The sequence below is a fragment of the Miscanthus floridulus genome, chromosome 1 (genome assembly GCF_019320115.1).
Source record: "Miscanthus floridulus cultivar M001 chromosome 1, ASM1932011v1, whole genome shotgun sequence".
NCBI lineage: Eukaryota > Viridiplantae > Streptophyta > Magnoliopsida > Poales > Poaceae > Miscanthus > Miscanthus floridulus.
In genome coordinates, this window is record NC_089580.1 from 12,341,067 (window position 1) to 12,366,016 (window position 24,950).

Here is a 24,950-nt window from a genome sequence, read left to right on the forward strand (position 1 = left end):
ATACCAACTGTGGCAGAACCGCCCGAAATAGCACACTTACGGAGGCGCTCGTCTTCCACTAGACACTAAGCACCCCAAAAGTAAGCTACAGCGGGCGATATCCGTCGGGCACACCCCAAGGGAGAACCCAAAAGATCTATATTTTTTCCAAGGATCCAATAATAAGAACGAGTTACAATACTTGTCCACTTCATACATCAGAGTTTCTTAAAAAGTACATTATTACAATACCAAATATCAGAGTGTGGAATGATAAACAACGGAATTTAAAAATATACATCTAACGATAGGGACGAGGATCCATCTGAGCCCACCAGAAGAATCCTCCACACAAGGTACTTCTCATGCATCACCTGCAATAGGGGTAAATAAACCCTGAGTACACAATGTACTTGCAAGACTTATTCGACTAGGGGGAATAATTTTCCGACTCCAAGGAATATGATAAGCTTTATGGTTTACTGGTTTCTTTTTGGCAGAAAGCAATACTAATAGTGAGTCCTTATTTATGTATTATTATTAACCGTATTAAGTTATCATCTAGCCAATCTATAAAAGCACATGTTCTACTTTCAAGCAAGGGTTGAGCAATCAGTTCCATTTCTTCTCCTTCTAACTTTCAGTTCTTACTACGGTGCTAAACCATAGACAAGCCGTACCGGATTTCCCGGTAATTCGCGAATCAATGTGCCCAGCTGGGTGCTCTGAAAACACACGCCCCGCTTGTACCCTAGGCACAAGCAGGACTAACCCATCAATCTCCTATCCTGGGTGTCTAGGTCTCCGTCCAAACTTGGACTCCTGGCCGACCTCCACCATCTCCACTTCCAATCAGTTGGTCCGAAAGAGCCAGATCCACGACAAGAGAGCAACAAGTCTTCCCTACGCCCATACCCAAGTATGCGCTCGGGACAAAAAATTTGTGACTTGCCTAGAGTCATATGCAATGACCGGTCCTTAATTGACATAGACAGGGAAAAAAAGTGTAACCAAGCTATGCCCTGTTGGTCGTAGGACACAACCCCTTACACCCAGCAATTCTCAAACCATATCCCTGCCCGGTCACCAGTTACCTTTACCATTTAATCATGAGTGATCATATTTTATTACCTATTTGCGAGCAACGACAGGTTACTCACGCTACCGATATCCTGAGCATAGCAGCTACTCGACCTGTACTAGTAGGACTCATGGGTAGATATATTTATGCATGTAGTTTCCATAAAATGCCTGTAACTTAAATGCACATCATAGATATATATTCAGTGATCATTTCAAATAGGGGTTATACACCAGGGCTTGCCTTGGGCAGGCGACAGGTCAGCAAGATCAGCACCAGCAGGCTCCGGGGCTCCCTCTTGCACGAGGATCTCTTCCTCGTACTCCTCAATCACCTCATCGTACTCCTATTTGTCGACGGGCACGAAGTCTACCAGCTCACGATCTATATGAAATGGTGATGCCATGCTTAATGATATGACAACAGCAACTCTTAAAATAAAAATACGTCGATTTAACTACTAAGCTAGTGATACCGACCACGGTGCTAAGCTACCTATTGTTACCGATAACAAGTTTGAACTATGACAATCATTATTATTATAGCAGCTACATGTATTCTTACTCCTAATACCGATTTACGCTATATAAGATAAAACAAGGGTAATAGCTACTCCATATAGCATCCTACTCTAGGACTACGAAATTTACAGCAAGTATATACCAACCTAGTGAGTCTACCCTAAAATTTTTATAGCTAAAACTATTACCAATTTACCACAAGAATTCCTACAATTATTAATCTACATAATACTAAGCCCTTTAGTTTGAATTTATGAAACTACCATCGTCATGGCTAACTGTAACCAAACTGTACTTACAAGTAGACGATAATTTTGCAAACCTACAAAATTAGTTTTACTATTTTTGGACCACTACACAATTTACTACAAATTATCAAAGTTTGAGCTAAACTTTGGACCACTACACAATAAACTGGGAAACATTCGCGCAATAAACGTTTGAGCTAAACTTTGGACCACTACACAATAAACGTTAACAAATTTGCTGGGAAAAATGAAAACCACTTTTGAGCTCACGGCCCACCTAGCGTCGGCTCGGTCCAAACCAAATTCCCGCCTGCGCGCACGCGAAGACACCGGCATGGCCCAGCTAGGCGTGGCCCACGTGCGCCAGCAGCCCATAGGAAAGTAGACCCGCGCGCGCGCCACAATATGCAAAAGAGTCCTCGGGTTCTCATCAAATGACAACGTGGTCTATTCCACTTTTCCCTCCTCTCATTAACTCTCGCACTTAACCCCTTCGCTTACTCCAAATTCACATAGCGACGCCCCTGGCCGGACTAAACAGAGACGCGACCTCCCAGCCAGACGCCGGCGAGCACCAACCCCGTCAGCACACCCCAACAACCCCACAAGCTTCCTCATGCTACGTGAAGTGGATTGAGGTAACATACGCCCAAAATGGTGTGCCACGTAGGCGTGGCCACATGCCGCGGTAGTGACTGGCCGCGGTAGCCCGACGCCGGCGAAACCACCTACTCGAATGCCTCAATTGCTACTCGGGGACCACCAGTAGGCTGCGTTAAACAAAGTAGCAGTCCTAATTAGATCGCTACTACCTTCAGTCGCGTTGGCCACGAAAACGGCATCTACTAACGTCCGCGTGGGACGGCCACATGCGCCGGTGAATTTCTGCCCTAATCGAGTCGACCAGCTACTCTAGGAGTGAAAGAACCTCACCAGCGGTGTGAAGGATGGACTGGGCGAAGGCGCGAGACTCGGCAAGATGGTTGGCCATGAACAGGGGGTCACGCTGGTTCCCGGCGAGCACAGCGACGGTGTCTCCGGTGACCCACTGCTCCGCCGATGAAACCACTGCATGATCGTGATACCCAGTCAACTATTACTCATGGCATGGCCTAACTGAAACAACGAAGCGCCCCACGCCACCCTAGCCGTGCGCCCGCTCTGGCGGCCATGGTGGACCACCGCGAGGGAAATGCCCCGTCTCACCTCGTTGAAGGCCGAACGAAAGCCAGGGCGGCTTCACTCACATGACAACTATTTGGGCTAGTAGAAGGCATGGTTAATTGGAAAATGGTGGAGTGGTTGAGGCCCATTTCAGTGGCGTGCTCTAAAGACTTATGGCGGCCGGCGGCGACAGAATTCCAAAAATGGCGTCCTTCCTTTGTACCTCTACCATAGAGACTGATTTGGCGCAACGCTGTCCTTCCACAACCACCACACGTGCATGAAACACAGACAAGGGGCAGCGCCTCGATTCGGTTGCTTGGCGTGGCTCGGCTGGCCGACGACCTTGCAGGCAAAATGACCAGCGCCCCTGGCGTGGCCTTGAGCGCAGGCATGAGAACGCGACAAGCCAGACATGCCCACGCGTGCGCACTACCATCGTCAATGGGAGCAGTACCCAGACGGCAGCGCCAGACAGCGCGCGATGCAAGCAACGCGACGCGACGCGAGCAGCAGCCACGGCGGACGCAGAAGGGGAAGCAGAGCCGCCAGTCATGGCTAGGCCAAGCGCGTGCCATGCCAACGCAGATAGCAGGGACCCAAACCGATAGTGCCAAGCAAACGCACGGGTGCACGCGCGCAGACGTGATGGCGGCCGGCTCGGAGACGCTCGCGGCGCGCCAGCGCAGCAGCGCAGCGCAACCAAGGCAAGGCAGCGGCTAAGACGACCAGTGCAGCGGCTCACGCGTGGCATGCTCGCACGAGCGTAGCAGTGGCGATGTGGCTGGCTCGGTAGGTCCAGCTAGCGGCCAGCAGCGGTAGCAGCAACACCATGCAGAGGCGGTGACTGCGACCGACGCCGGCTTGGCTAAACCATGTGACATGCACGCATTTTAAAGCTATTGCCAAATCCTACCCGATGGTCCAAATGCCAAACCAAATCATCTATACGCAAGAGGGTACGTAGGGCTATCGACTGAAGCCAGGACATTGTGCCACTTCCTAAGCCGATCGCTCTACAAAAATTGCCAAAGGTGGCTTCGTCGACCCAATTACGGACTTAACGCGAAACGAACAAACCGCGATGGTTTCGCGTCAAATTCAATTTCTGAGCCTCCTGATATGCTAGCTAGCAAACCTCGTCCTCGACCGCACATATTTCATCATCGCCTATGAAGTACGTACTACCAACTCTATCAAAGTTCGCATGATCATTCTATAGCATTTTTGTTCGATAAAAATTTGGTTAAAATACTAAACAATATTATGTGACATGAAACGTAACATTGATTTCTTGTTTCGTATAAATGTTTCAAGTGTCGTACATTGATTTATACTTCCTGTTATACACATTTGCACATAAGTAAGATGCTCATGCAATGTTTTAGCAAGAACAATACAATTTAACACCGGGGGTGTTACAACTAAGCGCTTCGCAAAACACCTACGCTAATCACCAAGTGATCTTTAAGCTCTATGCATGTGGAGAGCACAAATGAGGTGTAGCAACACACTCCTATCTTCCCTCAGCTCCCACACACTCCAAATGGCCGGTTGAGGCAAGTATTTATAGGCCCCAAGATGAAACTAGCCGTTGTGGCTGAGATCCTCTTCTCTGCGTGGTCACAGGACAGGGCGGTGCCTGTCACCGGACAGGGCAGTGACCGCCATGTGGACTAGTCGTTGCTTCACTAACAAGCCAGTCGTTGGGGTACTGTGTACAGGGCGGTGCACCACCACCCTGAGGGTGGTGACCAGGGCGGTGCCCGAGTCCCCCTTCGCTGCTCTTTGGAATTTTAGGGTGGTGGCACCGCATACCCTCTGTCCGGTGCACCGCCACCCCATGGCGGTGACCAGGGCGGTGCACACGGCTCTGTTCGGTGCCCCCCTCTTCTTCCAGCTGCAACAGCCCATCTCTGGTGGCACCGCCACCTCCTGGTGGTGCACCGCCATGCCTAGGGCGGTGCCCCCTCTTGTTGTTTCTTCGTGTTTCTTCGTCGGGGCTTCATCATCTTTGCGTCTTTGATTCCTTGCTTCACTTCTAAGCTGTCAACACCTCCTCCAATGTCTTCTTTTGAGTGCTAATCATTTTCTTCATGTTCCAAGCTTGGTCCAAGTCCGTGTTGCATCCTATTGAACTATAAAATAAACACTAGCAAACACATTAGTCTAATTTGGTCATGTTGATCATCAAACACGAAAATCCAAACTAAATGGGCCTAGGGTCCATTTTCCTTACAGTCCGGGCGCCAGCAGTTCCCTTTATTTTATTATTTGCAAAAAAAATGAATATGACAAATGGCCAAACATGATATCTAAAAAGTCAAAAGCATCATCTATTTTGGGATGGAACGGATGGAGTATTTGACCAAGGGAGTTACGTTGGATTGAAAACACTTGCTAGAGAGAGGGAGGGCGATAGTGACATGGTCTGACAGTGGACAGGATCCCGCAGCATGGAGTGGAGGCGGCAAAAAGGTACCTGATGACCGCGGTACCAACAGTACCGAGAAACCTGCCGAAGGTTTGGCTGTCAGGTAATGCCCCCAACTTGTCGGAGCTAGATCTCGCCGCTTGCGTCCCGTGCTGTCCTTGATTCAGACCAGATTAGGAACAAGGTATTGCTGCTGCCATATTTTCACCAACGATGGCCAGCTTCTCTGGGCACTTAATCATGGGTTAGCAAGGAACTGTCGTCGTCTCGCCGAACTTTGGAAGTTAGTTGTTCCGACGAGCCTTGCATTGAAATCGATGACGTGGGTGCTGGTGAATCGGCATCGAGCTAGTCGAGAGCACAGGGCTATGAGATGCATTCTGGATGATTGCGCCGTCTCATCCTCTACCTCTCATCCCACCAGGAGTGTGATCTTTCCTTCCTTTAATCCTCTACCTCTCATCGTCACTTTATTTACATGTCTTCATTTTGGATTTAATTGGCAATTGGCATCTTGGATAACCAAAATGGGGGTTGGATCTATTTCCCAATCAAATTTTCTCTTTTTTAAATGAATCCAACAAAAGAACTGTCAATCATATTAAAGATCAAGAATAAACTTAGCATAAGGGATACAGCGTATCAACAACCATCCCAAAGTGTCAACAACTACGACAAAGCATCAAAGCTAAAGAACTACCACAAGTGAAAGCAACTATCAACAACACAACAGCCAATTACAAAAGGGTCTCACATACCACACAACACCATCTTGCGATTACTACACATTTTGCCACTCTACAAGCCCCAAACCACAACCAGTCGGTTGCCACACTATGTCACGATCATCGGACAACAAAAGACAACAAATCAAAAAGCCATCATCACTGCTTGCACCAGCATTGTTGATGATGTCCCACACCAAGCCAACTACTATCATGCAAGGCTTGTGGCATAGACTCCACGTGGCGCTGAGTCCGGCATCCGCAACGTCGCCGCCGCGTCCTTCAGGCCAATGTTTCGAATTCATCAATATCTCTGGTCGATCAAATCCAACAACTGATCTTGCGTTCAAGACTTATCTACTCAGGCATTGTTAATGTCAATAATATTTGAACTAAAATTTTATTAGCCGATTGCTTGTGCTGTGCCGTTTTGACACAACTTGCATTTTCTCTCTCTCTCTCCGTATTTAATTATTTATGGGATCTGTATCTTAATGAATGCATCTTTTTGTGTCCAAATTTATAGAGATTTGTGTGTTGGAGTCAGAGCACCATGGTCTATATTATATTTTGTTGTGAATGTTTCGAGCACAAAATTATTGGTCCCAAACATGCCCAAGGAATGCACCTGCTGCTAATGCCATAGCCTTAAATTTATATTTATCAGCAAAGCTTTTTTTAATTATATATTTAATCTGGGTATTTGCCGGGTGAACCATCCTGCCGACACAGACCAGCCAAAGGTTCAGGGCACCGGCGACGCAACCAATCCGGCAGACCATAGCGACCAATGAAATTCTGGGCGGTATCATCCCGGAAGGTATATCTTATTATTAAATCTATATTTTATCAGCAAATCTTTCTTGTATATTTAATCTGGATATCTGGCTATACCAGCTGTACATATTTTCATGATCTGTTTGAGGGATTAAAAACTCAGAGCAAGTGCTCTGTTGACAGTACGAGAGAGAGAGTGTTCGCTTTTCACATTGCTGACCTGATTGTTTTGCCTCTCCTCTTTATCCAATGCCTGATACACACGGGCATAGGAGGAGGTGGCCGGATCAATGGTCCCTCCCTGCACCTTTTTTTCCCCGTGGGAGTGGGAGCATTTTGACTCCCAGACAGACTCGCTGCGCTCGGGCGGGCCCGCCACTTTCCTTTTCCTCTCGTCTGACCGAACTGACCCGCAGGCCCATCCATCCAACCTCCATGCCATCATCCTTTCCTTCCGGTGGAAACTTCCAAATCCGATCCCACCCACGCCCACCAGACCAATCCCGATCGCCAACTACTCCCTACTGCTATAACCATCGCTCCCCTCCCCCAGCGCCCAACCCCGAGCCCGATCATCCTCCGTGCTGCCGTGCCTCTCTCCACTTCGATCGCCTGCCTTCCTCGTCAGTTCATTGCCATCGGCAGCGCCTTGCCGCCGCCCGCCGCTCGACCCCACTAGAGGTGATCGCCTTGTTTGCTCTGCTCCGTGAGTTTCTCTGACTTTTCCCTGACTTTTTTTTTGGGTCCTCGATGGATGTGTAGGGTTTTTGCGGGAGTCGAGTTCGGGCGGCATTGTTGGATTCAGGTTTCTGCCTGGGGGAACCATTGTAAGGGACTAAGGGGGTAAGTCTGCTTCTCTCTTGGTGGCTTGGTGCCGTCGAGAAGTTGAGATAACGATTGGTTTGACTTCGCGGGGAGCGAGAGTAAAGTGTGAACACCATTGGCATTATGCTTGTTTATTAATGTTCTCGGTTCGAGATTTTGCTTGCTAGTAATGCATATCTGCCAGCGTAAATTGGACGGGACGGTGATTGTGATCTCGATGTGTTTGATTTTGAATAATCACGTGCCTTAGGGGTTAAGTATTCTGGAGTAGACGATCGGCTGTTCTAACTTGATCTGTTCTAACGTGATTTTGAATATCACGTGCCTTAGGGGTTAAGTGCGAACACCCAAACATGATAGGTAGTATGAGAACGACACCATGGATTGGGCTTTCTAGTCGGTTAATTAACTGTTTTCAGTTGAGCGTTTGGGAGAGAAACATAACTGGATTTATAATTGCAGTTACTGAGCGAGTCTTGTGAAATCTCAAGTGGGCCTTTTAGGTGCTGTAACTTTCTTTTTAACAGCGGACGAGAGGAATTTTCTTTTTGTCCTTTTTGGCACAAACTGACAAAGCCCTGCTCTTCAGATTCTCCATGTCTTCTCGGAACACTGTCAGATATTCCATTCTGTACTTTTCTATGATGCAGTCAACTTCTTGCAAATCTCACTGCAGAATAGTTTAACACTTTTGCTCTAGTTCTATACAGAGGATGAACCATCTTGCCTTTGCTCTTCAGATTCTTTTTGTCTTCTGGGAACACTGTCCGATATTCCATTCTGTGCTTTTCTAGGATGCAGTCAACTTCTTGCAAATCTCACTGCAGAATAGTTTAACACTTTTGCTCTAGTTCTATACAGAGGATGAACCATCTTGCCTTTGCTCTTCAGATTCTTTTTGTCTTCTGGGAACACTGTCCGATATTCCATTCTGTGCTTTTCTAGGATGCAGTCAACTTCTTGCAAATCTCACTGCAGAAGTTAGTTTGACACTTTTGCTCTAGTTCTATACAGAGGATGAACCATCTTGCCTTTGATCAATGTTACAACTCTTTTTCTACTGTGTTTTTAATAAATCAATAAAAGTGATTGCATTATTTCAGAACTAACAAATACTGAACTGATACAAGTAAAACCAGTTGTATATATATGAAATTAACAGTTCATTCCTGTATGACTTCTATATATGTGACATGTCAACTATTACTCTGTTCCTGCAGGCACTGACATGATCCACATTTCGATGACAGGATTGTTGGATCTCATATACGTGTTTTAGAAAGACATGAAAGTTGGCGGTCTCCTGACCTCTGCTGGAATCAACATTGGTCTCTGTGTACTTTTTCTGTCACTGTACTCCATTCTAAGGAAGCAGCCACAAAATGTTAAGGTCTATTTTGGGAGAAGGATTGCTGAGGAGCACAACCGGCTCCGTGATGCTTTTATCTTGGAGAGATTTGTCCCATCCCCTAGCTGGATTGTGAAAAGTCTGCGGTGCACAGAGGAAGAAATCTTAGCTACTGCTGGGTTGGATGCTGTTGTTTTCAATAGAATTCTAGTATTCAGGTACCTGCATTTTTACTTTAACATGTGCTTCTTTTGTTTCTGGTTACTGTTAAAAGTTGCTGCCAACATTTTAAGCTGTTCTTTTGTGTTACTTGAATTTATCAGTTTGTATTTTGGTCTACAAGGTTTGCTATGTTACTTTGATAATGACAAGCCCACTAGTAATGTGGCTATCAAACTGCATTGCTTTTTGCCTTTAATTGTGAATAGAAGAAAAAACAGAAATTGATGTGACTTTGGGAAATTAATTAAAACTTCTAGTATACACGTGCTTCTTCAGTTTCTGTTACTGTTAAAAGTTGCTGCCAAGATTTTGAGCTGTTTGTGTTTGTGTTACTTGAATCTGTCAGCTTATATTTTGGTCTAGAAGGTTTATTGTTACTTTATAATGACAAGCACCTTAATGTGGCTTTCAAACTGCATTGCGTTTTGAGACTACTTGTGAATAAAGTTATATGGAGAAAAATCAGAGATTGACGTTACTTGGGGAAATTAAATAAAACATAATAACAGAGAAAAACTATAATACACAAATATAACAATAACATTAAATATCATAACTATTTCACATGGTAGTTTGCTTAATGTGTCATCCAGTATATCTTGTATCATTTTTTTTGAACGTAAAATTTTTTTTTAGAGAAAAGGGATATACCCCGCTTTTGTATTAGTAAAAGCCAGAAAGTTTAACAGCATCTGCGTACAGGCGCGCCCGCCCAATTCATGGCCTCATGGCCTTAACACTGAAACAAGTTTGACTCGCGACATCTAAATGCACATCAGACAGACCCGAAGCTACACTTGTTGAGACTGAAGGCTGAACACCCGATGGCTCCGACTCTGATGATAATCTTGTCTCTGTCGAGTCCCTCCACTGCAGTTGAGGTGGTGAGCTTGCTATGATCTCCAGTTGTTGTGCTATATCCTCCACTTGTAGTCCAATCTCCGGCTTGAACATTGGTATCTATCTTTTCACCATCTTGACGATCCTGAACAGAACTCTTCCCGACCCTATCCATGTAATCCCCTGAAAATACATTTCATTTCTTAGTTTCCATAGAGACCAAAGAACAGACGATGAAATAATGTTGGTAAGCATGTGTCGCTTATTTGCAATACAAAATCTGGCAACAGATTCAAAACAGTGACCCAGATTATGACCCAACACTTCAGAGATAGTCAGCCAAATATTTCTAGCTACACAACATTCAAAGAAGAGATGATTAATCGACTCATGATCATTACAAAACATGCAAGAAGGGTCACTAACTTCCCTGCGTTTGGCAAGGTTATCTCTTGTTAATACCCTGTTCTTAGATAACAGCCAAAGAAAGAATTGCACCCTTGGTGGAATGGTAATCTTCCAAACTGAACTCACAAACTGCGGGACAACGCCCCTGTGGTTAACCACTGCATACAGAGACTGCACTGAATATTTACCTGTCGACGTAAAGCTCCATAGAATATGATCTTCCTCTTCAGAGAGGGAGGTTGACTCAACCAGATTACACAATTCCCACCAAAGGTTCATAGTATTAGCTGACACATTCCTTCTAAAAGTTAACATCAGATTTTCCCCATCCCAGACCTCATGAACAGTTTTACCATGCTGCTCATTAATAATATAGAGGCCAATATGCAATAGCTAAACTGGTGTTGCCTATCCACAAGTCCTCACAAAACCTAATCTTCCTACCATCACCAATAACCCACTTGATGGTTGATGCCCATATGAGCAGCTTGCATGGCCCATAGTACCCCTTTCCAGAAAGGTGATGCACCAACATCTGGGCAGCAAAACACATTAGGATCTTCGGTTTTATACTTGAAATCAACTATGTTCTTCCAGATAGCATTATTGTTCAACTGGTACCTAAAGATCCAAGATCCTAGTAAAGCTAGGTTGAGACTCCTCATATCAGGAATACCTAGGCCTCCCACCTCCTTTTTCTGTGAGACCAACTGCCAATTAGCTAAATGATACCTATGATGGTCAACACTGTCATTCCATAAGAAATGACCCATTTGAGAATTGATCACGTCAATCGCCCATCTTGGGAACTTAATGACAGAAAGCAAATAAATTGGGATACTTGCCAAACAGGCTTTGAGCAAAGTCAGCCTGCCTGCAAAGGACAAAAGCCTACCTTTCCACCCAGAAATTCTTTTAATGATCTTATCAATGATGGGTTGTAAATCTTGTCTTCTCAGCTTAGTGTCATCCAGTATATCTTGTATCATTTTTTTTGAACGTAAAATTTATCTTGTATCATCAATCTTGTCACGGTCCAATATTGTATTAGATGGTCTGGAAGTTGAAAGAATTAAACAATTCCTATGACATGCTAGATTCGGTAAACTTAGCTATTATTCAAGTATATTTGATGCAGTTTACTCTAGTCACTTCTATGGCACAAGAACTCTTTCCATCGTTCATGGTGAATGTGTGGGCTATTTCTCTTATATAACTGTATTTTAAACATTTATGTTCCAACTGAAAGGGAAAGAAACTTTTAGCCTTGGTAGGAGGTGAAGGACATAACAAAACCTCAGAAAATGCTACTTTCACGTCCTACCTGATTGTGTTCCTGCAGTTTTTCAATTCTTTCTATTCACAATATACAAGCTAATGCATTTTATTTTCAACAGCATACGCATCTTCTCCTTAGCCGCCATTCTTTGTATATTTGGAATCCTTCCACTGAATTATTTTGGACAAGATATGCATCATGTCCGGATTCCGTCAGCATCATTAGAGACATTTACAATAGGAAATGTGGAAGAAAGATCAAGATGGTAAGTAGTAAAACTTATCTGACCTGGTTATAAGGTGGTTAAGTTCAGTAATTATGTATAAAACCTTATATATTTTATTTCCTGTTGATTACAAATGTTTAAGCACTTGGATTTTTTTTTTGACATGCTAGTTATAACCACAGGCTTTGGGTCCATTGCGTCGTGCTGTACATCATCTCTGCTGTAGCTTGCATTCTTATATACTTGGTAAGCTCAAGTAGTTTAGTTTAGCCATTAAAATTTGTTAAGTAGTGTTCTATTACGTAATGATAAGAAACTTAAATATTTGGTGTTGTTTCTCTAGGAGTACAAGCACATTGCCCGGCTGAGGTTATATCACATTTCTCGAGCAACAAGCAATCCTAGCCATTTTACTGTACTTGTCCGAGGAATTCCAAAATCAAGTACAGAATCATTCAGCAGGACAGTTGAAAGTTTCTTTACCAAGTACCATGCATCAAGTTACCTATCTCATCAAGTCGTTTACAAAGTTGGGAAAGTTCAGAAGATAGTGGTAAGAAATGCCTATAGTCATAAACATTATACAAATCATGTTAAATAACAAAATTATTCTTTTTTAGGAAATGTAACGCTGCTGGCTGCTCCTAGTGAGAGTCCTGAAGTAATGTTGTTACTTATGGGTGTGTCGGTCTAAAGATAATTTATCTATAAATCACATTACAGTGATGCAAATTTGGTATCTGCCAAATTTGCTCTTATGATCTACAATTGTAGCTGCTATTGTCTTTTTACGGGTAGTTATAATGCTCGAAATTCAAATTTTAATATTCATGAGGCGGAGGCTGTAGCATGAATGAAATTCGCAAACAACTGAAATTTATGGTGTAGTGATGCTAGATACTTCGGTCGCTTATCTGAAGATGGAATTAGCTGAAATCTTCAGATAAACAGTGTCACTGCATCTTCCTTATGTTATTCCTGTTTGGAGTACTAATTTGTTCTTATTTACAGAGTGGCGCAAAGAAGGTTTACAGGAAGTTCAGACATTTCAAGAGTGCGACAGTTGATCAGAGATGCAGACCCATCACATTTCAATGCTGCTTTTGTGGAGTGTCTTCTAATTCATTCCAGTTGTTGCCCAGCGATTACGAGCAAGAGAGCGAAAAGTCTGATGTGAATGATTCAAGCTCGAGCTTACCTGATGAGGTCAAACTAGCAACAGTCATGATTTTTTACTATTCTTAATAAATTACTCCTGATTAGTAATAATTAGTTTATTTATGTGGATCTGAACACAGGAATGTGGTGCTGCTTTTGTATTTTTCAAAACTCGGTATGCAGCGCTAGTTGTAGCCAAAATTCTGCAGACATCGAACCCTATGAGATGGGTCACTACTTTGGCTCCAGAGCGTGATGACATATATTGGTCTAATCTTTGGTTACCCTACAAGCAACTCTGGATTCGGCACATAGTCACACTTCTGGGGTCTATTGTTTTCATGTTTTTATTCCTTATACCAGTGACATTTATACAAGGTTTAACTCAGCTGGAGCAGCTGCAGCAAAGGCTCCCTTTTCTGAGAGGGATATTGGAAAAGTAAGTTACATAAACACTTACAACTCGTATCTTATTTTCTAAAAGAAAAGAAAAAGACATCACCTCTTTTAGTCTTGTTATAGATGTGGTTTTCTTCACTTATATTAGTATACATTGCACACCATATTCAAAATGGCTCAATTTATCGTCTAGGATGATGATTAGCACTTCTAGCCTTCCATTCTGGCATTGTACTTCTGTGTTTTATTCATCGTTTCAGCAACATGTACTGATTATTATTTCTTTGCAGGAAATACATGACCCAGCTAATAACTGGATATCTTCCCAGTGTCATCTTGCAAATATTTTTATATACTGTCCCCCCAACCATGATGCTATTTTCTACTTTAGAAGGGCCTATCTCTCACAGTGAAAGAAAGAAAAGTGCCTGCTGTAAAGTATTATACTTCACCATTTGGAATGTCTTCTTTGTTAATGTCTTATCGGGTTCAGCAATTAGCCAACTGAATGCTTTATCAAGCCCAAAGGACATTCCTATGCAGCTTGCTAAAGCAGTACCTGTGCAGGTAAATGACATGTTTGTTTGTTATATGTGCATTATTAATCATGTAATAGATGTACGATGTTTGTATTGTATTGAGTTCTCTTCGGTAGCTGAGCGCTGCTTTCTGAAAAATTTATTTCCATTTCAGGCTACATTCTTTACGACCTATGTTCTTACTTCAGGATGGGCTAGTCTATCATCAGAACTTATGCAACTCTTTAGTCTTACATGGAACTTTGCAAGAAGATATCTTCTGAGAATGAAGGAAGATAGCGATCTTCTTTACTCATTTCCCTATCACACTGAAGTGCCAAAAGTTCTATTGTGTGGACTGTTGGGTTTCACATGCTCTGTACTAGCACCTCTAATCTTGCCCTTTTTACTGCTGTACTTTTGTCTTGGCTATGTCGTCTACCGCAACCAGGTGAGAATGTTGGGGTAAAAGTTCTGCTCTAAAGTTTTTTTTGACGAAAAGTTCTGCTCTAAAGTCGATATGCACAATCTATGCGTAGGTACCACTATAATCAGGAGAATATTGAAAAATTAGACTGTCATGCTTTGCTGTCTAACAAATTCTCTTTAATCACATGTAAGCCTGGAAATTGACAGATTCTTTGAGTTTCATGATCTCTGTTATTATTCTTATAATATTCTGCATGTAAGTTGTAGCCAAACAGAAGGAAATAGTTTCCTATTAGCTAAACATTTTTTTTGTTATTCAATTTATTAATTTGTAGTGAAGAAAGTAGTTCAAACCTTTGGTTTTGCCATTACTCATTTGTGAATTTATTTATGTTTTAACAGAATAAAATTTGTTAAAGAACAGTCTTCTGTGCTGCTTTGAGCTAATGAGTTTGCAATGTCTTCCTTTTCAGTTCCTCAATGTTTACTGCACAAAATACGACACAGGCGGTGTATATTGGCCAATTGCGCACAATACTACCATATTCTCTCTAATCCTCACTCAGATCATCTGTCTTGGTGTATTTGGCCTTAAAGAATCCCCTGTAGCTGCTGGCTTCACTGTCCCTCTTATCATCTTTACTCTTCTATTCAACCAGTATTGCAGAAAGCGTCATCTCCCGTTATTCAAGACTTTCCCTGCACAGGTTGGTGCAATCTCTTTAAATCTTTTTTTTTTTGAAGCTTATCTCTTTAAATCTTTAATAGTTTGTATTTTGCAAATGTAAACAATTGAAGGATTCGGAAGAATAAATTCCAGGCGTGTTTGGTTCTCTTGGCTGCACTAGCCTAGTCTTGCAAGGGCAAGAAATCCGTATAAGTTGGCAAAGGAACCAAACATACCCTTAGAACTTGTTGCTAGTTTACATTTTTTCTATGCTCTCAACTGTGATTTGGTTCAAATCACTTGTCTAGCTACGAATCACTCTGACTCGAATATTGGCTGCTGGTCACGCACAGAATTTGATTGACATGGACAAGGAAGATCAGCAATCAGGTACAATGGAGGACCTTCATCAACGCCTTCATTCTGTCTACTTTCAGTTCCATGACACCGACGACGTACCTTTGGAAGGAGTTCACAGCACTGCCGGCAGAGACGAAGACGGAAGCGGCAGTTCGGGAGAATCAAGCCGCAAGGAAAGCCCCGACGACGAGCTCAAGAGTGGCCTCTCCCACCCGACGCTGGATGGGCTCCCGGTTAGTCGGTTACGCAACGCGGTGAGATCACTTGGGTCCGTTTTGAGACCGCAGAAGAGAGAGTTACCAGTATAGCATGTTCCTTTATCCGCCCATGTAAATTCAAGGTCGACAAACCACACACAGTTACCAGTATAGCAAATATTATTGATAGCGCGTACAGGGAGAGGAAGATGCACAGAAATGGAAGGGAGTATACGTATACCACCCGTTTGCAAGGCTAGAAATTTTGACGTGTCAATTGATGCTTGAATGTCTTTTCAGGTTATTCCTTTTCAATTGATTGGTTCTTCAAACGTTCAGGCTGGCTTCTCTGGTTATGTTCCCCTTTGCCTTGTTTCTTCAGCACTGTACCTACTTCTGTATCTGGTAAGGTGAGCTGGAGAGCCGCTGGAAACAGCGACGCGGCATCGGTGGTAGAAGAGAACTAATTGTCCATTATTAATCTTTTTCAAAGCTAAATTACATAGCGCGAGTGAGCGCGACACAGCAAAATGACAAATATAAACGGACACAGTCACACCAGCAAATCACAGGATGGTGCAGGTAGAGGTGGATGAAGACCCCTCCGCGGCGGCGGCGGCTGCGGCGGCGCCATCACCGTTGGCTGCGGCCGCCTTGCCGCCGGCCGAGGCGACGCCCGGCCAGTCGCCGCAGGCGCAGTGCTGGCCGTCGGGGATCTGGCGGTGCACGGAGGCGACGTGGCGGCCGCAGCCCGCCCACGTGGACTTGCCGCACACTCAGTGGATGAAAGTGGATCCATGTATGTCTATAAATATGGATACATCGTTAAAACTGCAAACGACCAATATTTTGAGTTGTATTTTTGCAAATCGCCCCCTAGACAGCCGCTGCACTGCAGCCTGCAGCTCCTTCTCGAAGCGGAGTTATCTGAGGAAATCTGGCTCGATGTGGGCGATGTCTGTGGGCCTCGAAGGAGCGCTGATTATTTTTACACTCGCAGCCGTTCCTTTCTTCCTTGGCGAGTCGAGTTGGCGTGGTCCGTTTGACAATTCGTTCCTTTTGGTTTGACCTGCGAAACCGATGCTGTGGGCGGGGCCTAGGGAAGGATACCGATCCGGCTGGCCTATGCTGTCACATGAGTTTCAATTTCAACAAAACAAAATGCAACGACACCAAGTTCTTGGACAAATGGATGCACATGCAAAGCCGGAGTAGAGGATCCGAATCCAAGGCACCAAGCAAGAAGCAACTCATCGCTTTCCTCACCCAAGTAGCCAACCAATATTTGGCTTATGCATGTAGTAATCTAAGTCCGTTGACCTTCGAAGAGAAACGGTCCGTCCTGCGATGACTGATCCGATCGAAGTCTTTGGACAGAGAAAGAAGGGGCCTGGGAAAAAACTGAGCCCATTCAAGTTGAAAGTCCGGCCGGCGACCTCCACCATCAGAAGCAAACGTCGAAAACGTGTCGACAACTCAAAACACGTGCTTCCATCCTTTTGGAACAAAATGCGTGTGACCAAACTGGCAGCAGTTTCGCGGTCGCACGAAGCCACGGCTCAGGACGCCATCACCGTGCACGAAGAAGATGATATCTGCCAGGTCGCGGCTTGCCGTCAAAGATTTCAACCCAAAGCAGGGACTTTTATCAGGAACGGACTAAACCACTGTCCGTTGTTACGACGGTAACTCAAATAGTCGAATTAGATTTAGCAATTAAGTGGATGGATTTATTTTTGTTGTTGCAACGAGCGATAGTACTATACAAGATGTGGGTGAGGAGAGGCAGCGACAGTGGCGGCATCTAAATTAGCAAACTAATTACTTGTAAGCATTTTGATGAATAACTTATGTATGTGGAATAAAACAGCTCATTATATCAATTCTTCAGATAAGATGTTCTCCAAACTTCACAATGAACAATGTACTTGTAAGGATTAGCTCAACACATCAACCCCTATTATCAATGTGTCAAAGAACTTATGTATGCCTCATGTTATTAGACCACCCGGTCCAACCAACCAAAAAAAGAAACCAATCCAACCTGACCCGCCAGTGCATCGGATCAGACACATGTCATAACTTTTGACTTATGAGCCAATTTAACTTGAAAAAGCCTTACCCAAACTAGGAAAACCTGAAAAACTCCAAGAAACAATCCAAGTTGACCCGCCGTCAGTGGTAAGGTCTAGCTTGGGCAAAAAAATTTGACCTGACATTTTTTCGGTTAGACCTAGCCGATGTTAGATCAGATCTACAACATGTTAGTGTTTCGTAGCACTAGCACGTAAATTTTGTGCCACACATGGGGTTCGAGCAGGGGATTTCAGTGGGAGTTTTATATCCTAGATTTTAATACTCTCATGTGTTGGAAACAATGTGAACTACTCATTATAAATTATAAGATATTTTGTCTTTTCTAGATACATGACTTTTACTATGGATCTAGATATACACTATCTAGATAGTAAAAGCAATGTATCTAAAAAAGACAGAACATCTTATAATTTGAAGAGTAGTTTCATCCTCAAATACTTATTTTATTTCTATAAAACTTTAATCATCTCTCTTTATTAATATACTATGACATATAACTCTGGGAAAACCTCTAGGGAGACTGGCCAAAACTGTTCTATTTTAGTCTGTGTCTCTCAATTAAGCCTTCCAGTATAACACGCATACAACAAGTCAACAAGGCAAAAAAAAAAGTCAACGACACAAGTGAATACAGCGAAAGAGAGTAAAAAGAGAGAGGGGTGGGGGAAAGAACTGCTACAGATTGCGTGCAACGGTGTAAGGCCCTGTTTGGTTCTCCTAAAATTCATATCACATCGAATGTTTGGATACATGCATGGAGTATTAAATATAGACTAATTACGAAATTAATAATATAATTTACGACTAATTTGCGAGACGAATCTTTTAAGCCTAATTAGTCCATGATTTGACAACGTGGTGATACAGTAAACATATGCTAATAACAGATTAATTAGGCTTAAAAAATCGTCTCATAAATTAGCCTCCATCTATGTAATTGGTTTTGTAATTAATCTATATTTAATGTTTTTTATTAGTATCTAAATATTTGATGTAACGTACATTCTAGGAGCGACTAAATAAACACCCCCTGGTAACACAATTGTGAAGAATGAGACATTTATTTGGTCCATCGTCATCAAAGCGAGGACAGTATTAATTACAATACGAAATTAGACCACGCAACACGAGAAGCGTTACGACTGGATACAATCGCTGGTAGCACGACGACCACACGTTCGTTCGATCGACACGGCGGGTTTCGATCATCGATCGAGATCGTCGGGGAACAGAACACCACGCGACGCGAATCTCACTGCGCAGCGCCGCCTTCCGCGGGAGCGGAAGCGGCGGTGGTGCCGGAGGCCTTCCCAGCATCGTCGTCAGCGGCGCCGGCGGCCTTCTTCTCGACACCGACGGCCGGGGCGGGGGCGGGGGCGGGGGCGACGCCGGGCCAGTTGCGGCAGGCGCAGTGCTGGCCCTCGGGGATCTGCGCGTGCACCGACGCGACGTGGCGGCCGCACCCCGCCCACGTGGGCTTGCCGCAGGTGCCGCACTTCACCTGGTAGCACATGGCGTCGGTGGTGGCTTCGCTGAGATCTGCCCTCTCTCCGCTCTGCTCCTGAGTCCTGATGGTCCGGAGGGGAAGCTCGATGAGTTGTGGCCTTGTGGGGTTGCTTGAGGCTGGAAGACAAATGGAGACGAGAATTTATAGAAGGCCCATCGCCGTGTACCACTCTTTCGCCCTTCGCTCAGTCCATTGGGCCGATTTCCCTTTTATTCATGATTTATACTCCTGTTCGTCCACGAAAGAATGCAATTCTCATTTTTCGAGAAGCTAAACAGTTTGAACTTTGACTAAATTTATATAAAAAATACTAACACTTATGATACAAAATAAGTATCATTGAATTCGTTATAGGATATATTTTCATAATAAATTTATTTGGAGATATAAACATTAATACTATTTACTATAAATTTGGTCAAACTTGAACTAGTTTGACCGACACGGATCCCATAGTTGCATTCTTTACTGGACGGAGGGAGTATACAACATAAAAATATAAAAAATAATGGGGTGCAGTTGGGTAGTAGCACCGTAGGACTAGTATTGAGGTCTCGTTTAAATACCAACTTGGTCCCGTTTGATCACACCATTTAAACCTTCCAATGAATTGACTTTGACATTCACTGGAAGCAGAAGTCAAAGCAAGTTAGGAAACGAAGAACCCGAATTCGTCCGAGTTGAGGTTCAACGACCTCCACTTGCAGGCGTTTAAACACATGTCAAAAATCAAAACATATGTTTGCTTTGCCTTTTGGACCAGAGCATAGGCGAAGACTCCTAGGAGGGAAGCATTCCTCCACCACCTCTTTCACCCTCTTGTATGTATCCCAGCGGTAGATTCTTTTAGCCCATTTCGGTCACGTAAAACAGGCCTTGACCACTGCACAACCCAGCAGGAAGGTCCATCTCGAAAGCCTGTTACGAGTATTCTTTTTTGTTTTTTCCTATTTCTTTTTTCTTTCCCATTTCCTTTTTATTTTACTACAATACATGATTTTTCTTCGTCTTTTCATTTCCATTCTATGTTTTCATTTTTTTCTTCCTTTTTATTTACTGATTCTAATTAACTTTTCTTCATTTATTTTCATCTTTAATTTATTCTTCATTCCTTCTATTTCATGAGGTGTTGTAGCTGGTAGGTTTATTCTGGATTGTTTTTAAAGTATTTTTAAATGTTTCATTATGTATTCTGATTTTTTTAAAAAAAATTATTCATGTTCTGGTGTATTTTGGAATATTTCTACAGTACCCGTGAGATGTTCTATAGTGTATTTTTGTTTGTTTAGTGTCCGGCGAGTAATTTGTGTATCATTTGGATATGGATTATTATTTATACTGATTAAGGTACAACAACAATCCCTTGCAAATCGTGCCAAACACACAAAAATCGCGTCAAAACACAACTCAGATTCGATCTAGAAAGGAAAACCAGCTCGGGTTGGTTTTGACAGCTAGATCCGGCCTAGGCTGCTTTGAACGGTACAAAAACCTGCTTGGGCTGTTTTTTGCAAGTGGAACTTCCTAGGAGAGTGATTTCTTCATCCAAACTCTAAATTTGACATTGTATATATATATGTGGTTTTTTATCGTCTTGACGAGAGAAATATAATGATAGAGTCCATTATGTGTTTTGACAAATTACGAACCGTCCTAGGCTGATTTTTGGTGGCAAAATTTTGGAATTGCCTCCTTCTTGGCAATTGTAGTTGTCAACCCTTGTATAGGAGGCGACAACATCAACAGTTGTTCAGGTTGGATTTTGACCGAGTCAGAAGCCAGACATGGATGAGATGGATGGAATAAGAAGCAAAGTAATGGAAAACGGGGCGTTTGGATCTCAAGGCTAGTTAAACATGAGTCCACCTTGTGATAATAGACTAATCATGGGTATTTAGCCTTCAAAAATCGGGAGTAATTTTAAGCCATATGTATAAAAATACGCCCAGTAGCTTCGGCAGGCTATCAGATGGGCAATTGGCCATGGAGGCACGGACGGAGCATGCAGCAAATTAAAATCGGCGAAGAAAGCAGGCGATTTGGGGTTGATTTGTGACGGGGAACGCCGAGAAGGGCGTGATTTGAGCGCTGCTGCTGTCGGTGGTTTGGGGCTTGGCGCTGCGGGCTGCCCGTCCACCCGTCGTGCGAATGAGGACGGCCGGCATAGCTAGGCCCGTTTCTGGCCTGACCGTGAAGCAGTGCAGCCCATGCGCTTGCTTCAGTGGATTATTATTCGATCGTTTCTGGCGCTTGGTCGCAGAGGTAGCATTTCTCCCGAGTGCCTCCAGGCCATGCCTCAATCTTCGGTCGCCTGTCCAATGCCTGCGCCGAAATGCCATCCATAAGAAGATTTTGATCCTTAACGGAGACCAAGTCTTCCATATAAGTTTGTGATCGAGGAGTGGATTGATTATTTGAAGACACGTTGTTCTGTTCATTTGGCTGATAAGCCATGGCTGAATATACTGTTGACGTTCGTTTGCTAAAAAAATATGACTTATAAGCCAAGTAAACAGAACGACACCGCGGGGTCGATCACTGTTGCGTGCTGCACGCCTGCACCTGCACGGAACGAAAAGGTGGGACCCGCCTGCCACTTGATTGCCACGGCCGATCGGATCGGGAAACGGAGAACCGGTGGAGAGACTGTGCTGGCGGAGGGGACGGCGGCGGGTGTAACAGTCGCCGTTCGTACGCTTTACGGTGCGCAACGGGGACGCGCGCGCGTAACACGTCCAGACGGGATCGGACCAACGCATGTTCCCGGCCGGCCCCGCCGCCGGGTGGCGCGTCGCCGCCACGCTGTCGTCAAGCAGGTCGATCGATGCACGTACTGCTAGCTGCTGTGTGCTGTCGTCCAGGAGAAAGGCACGCACTACGCGCCCTGACGGCGGCCCGGCGATAGATCCCTTTACGATGATGATCTAGCTAACGTGTTAGTAGTACGTGTGTGCGCGCGCTCCAGCCGAATTTTTTATTTTTTAGTCTTTTTTTCGAAAATTTCTTATAAATAGACTCCTGGCGGAAAGAATTCAGAAAATGGACCCTAGCTCGGCGCCACCGATGCTGGCGCCGAGAGCCCCTAGGCTAGGGCAAACTTACATGGAAGAAAGCTCGGCGCCAGCATCTACGGTAAAACTAGGGTGTTAGCCAAAATTTTATATATCCATCTCACGGTAAAACTAGGGTGTTAGGTTAAATTTAGTGGTCGGCGCCATAACCTATGGCGCCGAGACGTTACCTTGGCTTGCCGCAACAGACTAGGCAGCGGGCATGCATTACCTCCGGTAGCATCGTCTCTACCGTTCTGAATGGTCTCCCGGCACCCGCAACAGGCTAGGTTAAAATGTTTTCAAAAGGGACCAAAATACAAAAATTTCACTTCTGCTCGCGCATCAATCGATCCATCGACAGACTGGTCTGGTATTCAGCCCTACCCGTCTGGGACGGCACATGGACGGCAAGGCTTGGCCCTGCCCGCCCGGCTGCATGTCCCTGATCTAGCGGATTCTTCTTTCCTTCCTCCCCCTCTGGCGTAATCTGGCCCTCTGACCTCTGCTGTAAAATCACGCATGTCGTACTTTGCTATTCATGCACGTCGTACTGCATGCTCGGCGCCAGCGTCAACGGCGCCGAGAACTGGCGCCGAGCTTCCTTCCATGTAAGTTTGCCCCAGCCCAGGGGCTCGGCGCCAGCATCGGTGGCGCCGAGCTAGGGTCCATTTTTTGAATTCTTTCTGATAGAGGTCTATTTGTGAGAAACTTTCGAAAAAATAGCTAAAAAGTAAAAAATTCGGGCGCTCCAGCAGTGTGTCCTGTACGAGTACTATGTAGGACGGGTTGGGGCTAGAGTCATTGTTGTATCGTCATCGATTGATGGAGCATATATTCGTGCAGGCGTTTCTTTAGCTAGGCAGGCTAAAGCTCTCACCATCTCATGTGCTCAACAGCAGTCGTGCCTGTACTACTACACGTCAACGAAAGGCAGGGGCGCAGGACGGAAGTGACCGGAGAAAAAGTAGATCAGAGAACTTCCGCGAATCACGCGCTCGTCTCCATCCCATCCTTTGCCTTTGGCAGTGTACAGAGGACTAGCACTAGCAGCCACACAGCCTGTTCGCTTGTTGGTTTCAACCAGCCCAAACCAGCCAGCCAACAGTGTTTTTCTCTCACAATAAACCAGCACCAGCCAGCTCAAACCAGCTCAGAAACCAACCAACGAACAGGCCGACAGCCTGCTGGCTGCTGCTTTCCTTCTCATCTCGTTCTCAGCCCCCAGCATCACACATATGGAAACCGCTCGTTCTTTATTTGAGGCTTCCAACTCCATTGCAAGTCAGATTGCACCTGCATTTCTCATGACTCGTCAAGTAGCGTGTATCTCTTTTTATTTTTGAAACGAACCAGGAGAGCTGCCCGCTATATTAAAAAGAAGGAACATCCAGACAGACACCGTACAAACTCAGTCAACTTGACTCTGTACACAACTAGAAAATCAAAAAACACAAAAAAACACAATTGAAAACTAGGAGAGAAGTTGAAGGAAAGTAGAAAGGTGCTTTGCTCCCGCCAAGATCCACAGTCTCGCCTCGTCTTTGATTCTCTGAAGAACCATAAAATTGGTGGACTCTGTGTGCTCAAAAACTCTCGAATTCCTCTCATTCCAAACTTCCCAGCAAACTAGTATAATGAGCGAACGTAGGCCTTTCCTCCTCGTACTCGGCGCATTTGACATCGCCGTCCACCAGTTCTCAAGTGTCTCGCTATGTGGCCATGCACTCGGGTGTAGGTTGGAGTTTTGTGCCCAGGTGGCAATTTCCTTCCAGAGGCGCTTCGTGAATCTGCAGTCCCTGAAAAGATGCAGGCCTGTCTCCGCATGAAGCCGGCATAGTGTGTAGGTTCCTTGGTTTGGCCACCTCCGAGCTTCCAATCTATCAGCGGTCCAAACTCGGTTTTGAATCGCAAGCCAACTGAAGAATTTGCATTTAGGCGGTGCCCAAGGTTTCCAAATGAGTGCCTCAAAGTTGTTTTTGGTTGCACCAATAAACTGGGTAGGGTAAGCAGAGGATGTTGTGTATCTCTTGATCTTCCCCTCTGCTCACTGCAGCGACACACACCAACGTATATAGATTAATGATGACGATCCAGCAGACTGCAGGCCGGCCGGCCCCCCGTCCGTACATGCAATGCAACGCATGCATGGATTACGGTGTCTGCAGGGATCTTCGTTAAGCATTCAATCGGCCTGTCTCTCAAAGCACTCTGCAGCGTTGCTCTGCTCCGGCTTTATTTATTTGCTGCACCTGCTTCCAGCTGTGCTTCCACACAGTGTGCGACGACGACCGTGCATGACGATGGCAGCGGATGAGTCGACTGTGCTTTTGCCTCCTGCCTGCTGATGTGCTCCACTCTCCGCTGTAAGCATGGAAAATAGAAATAGATATCCGAATTATCTGATATCCGTATCCGCTTGTAATGGATCTCCGTATTTGTATCCGTTTCTAATGGTAACTAAATGGATATATGCAAATTCGTTTTTCCA

At 44.5% G+C, this 24,950-nt stretch overlaps 2 protein-coding genes across 6 annotated transcripts; one reads left to right on the forward strand and one right to left on the reverse strand.

The window, feature by feature from the left end:
- The first annotated feature begins 7,371 nt into the window (after positions 1–7,371).
- On the forward strand, positions 7,372–16,143 carry LOC136473107 (CSC1-like protein RXW8). Of its 5 annotated transcripts, none has more exons than XM_066470800.1 (12): positions 7,372–7,610; positions 7,692–7,772; positions 8,975–9,320; positions 11,970–12,116; positions 12,248–12,323; positions 12,421–12,630; positions 13,089–13,283; positions 13,376–13,674; positions 13,925–14,201; positions 14,328–14,603; positions 15,055–15,288; positions 15,602–16,143. In XM_066470800.1, the coding sequence occupies exons 3-12, from the start codon at positions 9,040–9,042 to the stop codon at positions 15,914–15,916; spliced, it is 2,310 nt and encodes a 769-aa protein (XP_066326897.1). In that variant the 5' UTR covers positions 7,372–7,610; positions 7,692–7,772; positions 8,975–9,039; the 3' UTR covers positions 15,917–16,143. The 5 variants fall into 5 exon arrangements, with proteins under 5 accessions (XP_066326897.1, XP_066326905.1, XP_066326910.1 ...); XM_066470808.1 differs by having other exon boundaries at positions 9,005–9,320; XM_066470817.1 differs by having other exon boundaries at positions 7,373–7,610; positions 12,260–12,323.
- Positions 16,144–18,936: 2,793 nt separating this feature from the next.
- Positions 18,937–19,531, reverse strand: LOC136473138 (uncharacterized). The gene has a single exon (XM_066470830.1). The coding sequence runs from the start codon at positions 19,413–19,415 to the stop codon at positions 19,155–19,157; it is 261 nt and encodes an 86-aa protein (XP_066326927.1). The 5' UTR covers positions 19,416–19,531; the 3' UTR covers positions 18,937–19,154.
- Positions 19,532–24,950: the final 5,419 nt, after the last annotated feature.

Bases quoted from the DNA above. Each gene is read 5' to 3' on its own strand.
- LOC136473107 (XM_066470800.1), top strand. From the start codon at position 9,040: ATGAAAGTTGGCGGTCTCCTGACCTCTGCTGGAATCAACATTGGTCTC. The intron at 9,321-11,969 runs GTACCTGCATTT...TATTTTCAACAG, and splicing joins AATAGAATTCTAGTATTCAG to CATACGCATCTTCTCCTTAG. The intron at 13,284-13,375 runs GTCAAACTAGCA...ATCTGAACACAG, and splicing joins GCTCGAGCTTACCTGATGAG to GAATGTGGTGCTGCTTTTGT.
- LOC136473138 (XM_066470830.1), bottom strand. From the start codon at position 19,415: ATGTGCTACCAGGTGAAGTGCGGCACCTGCGGCAAGCCCACGTGGGCG.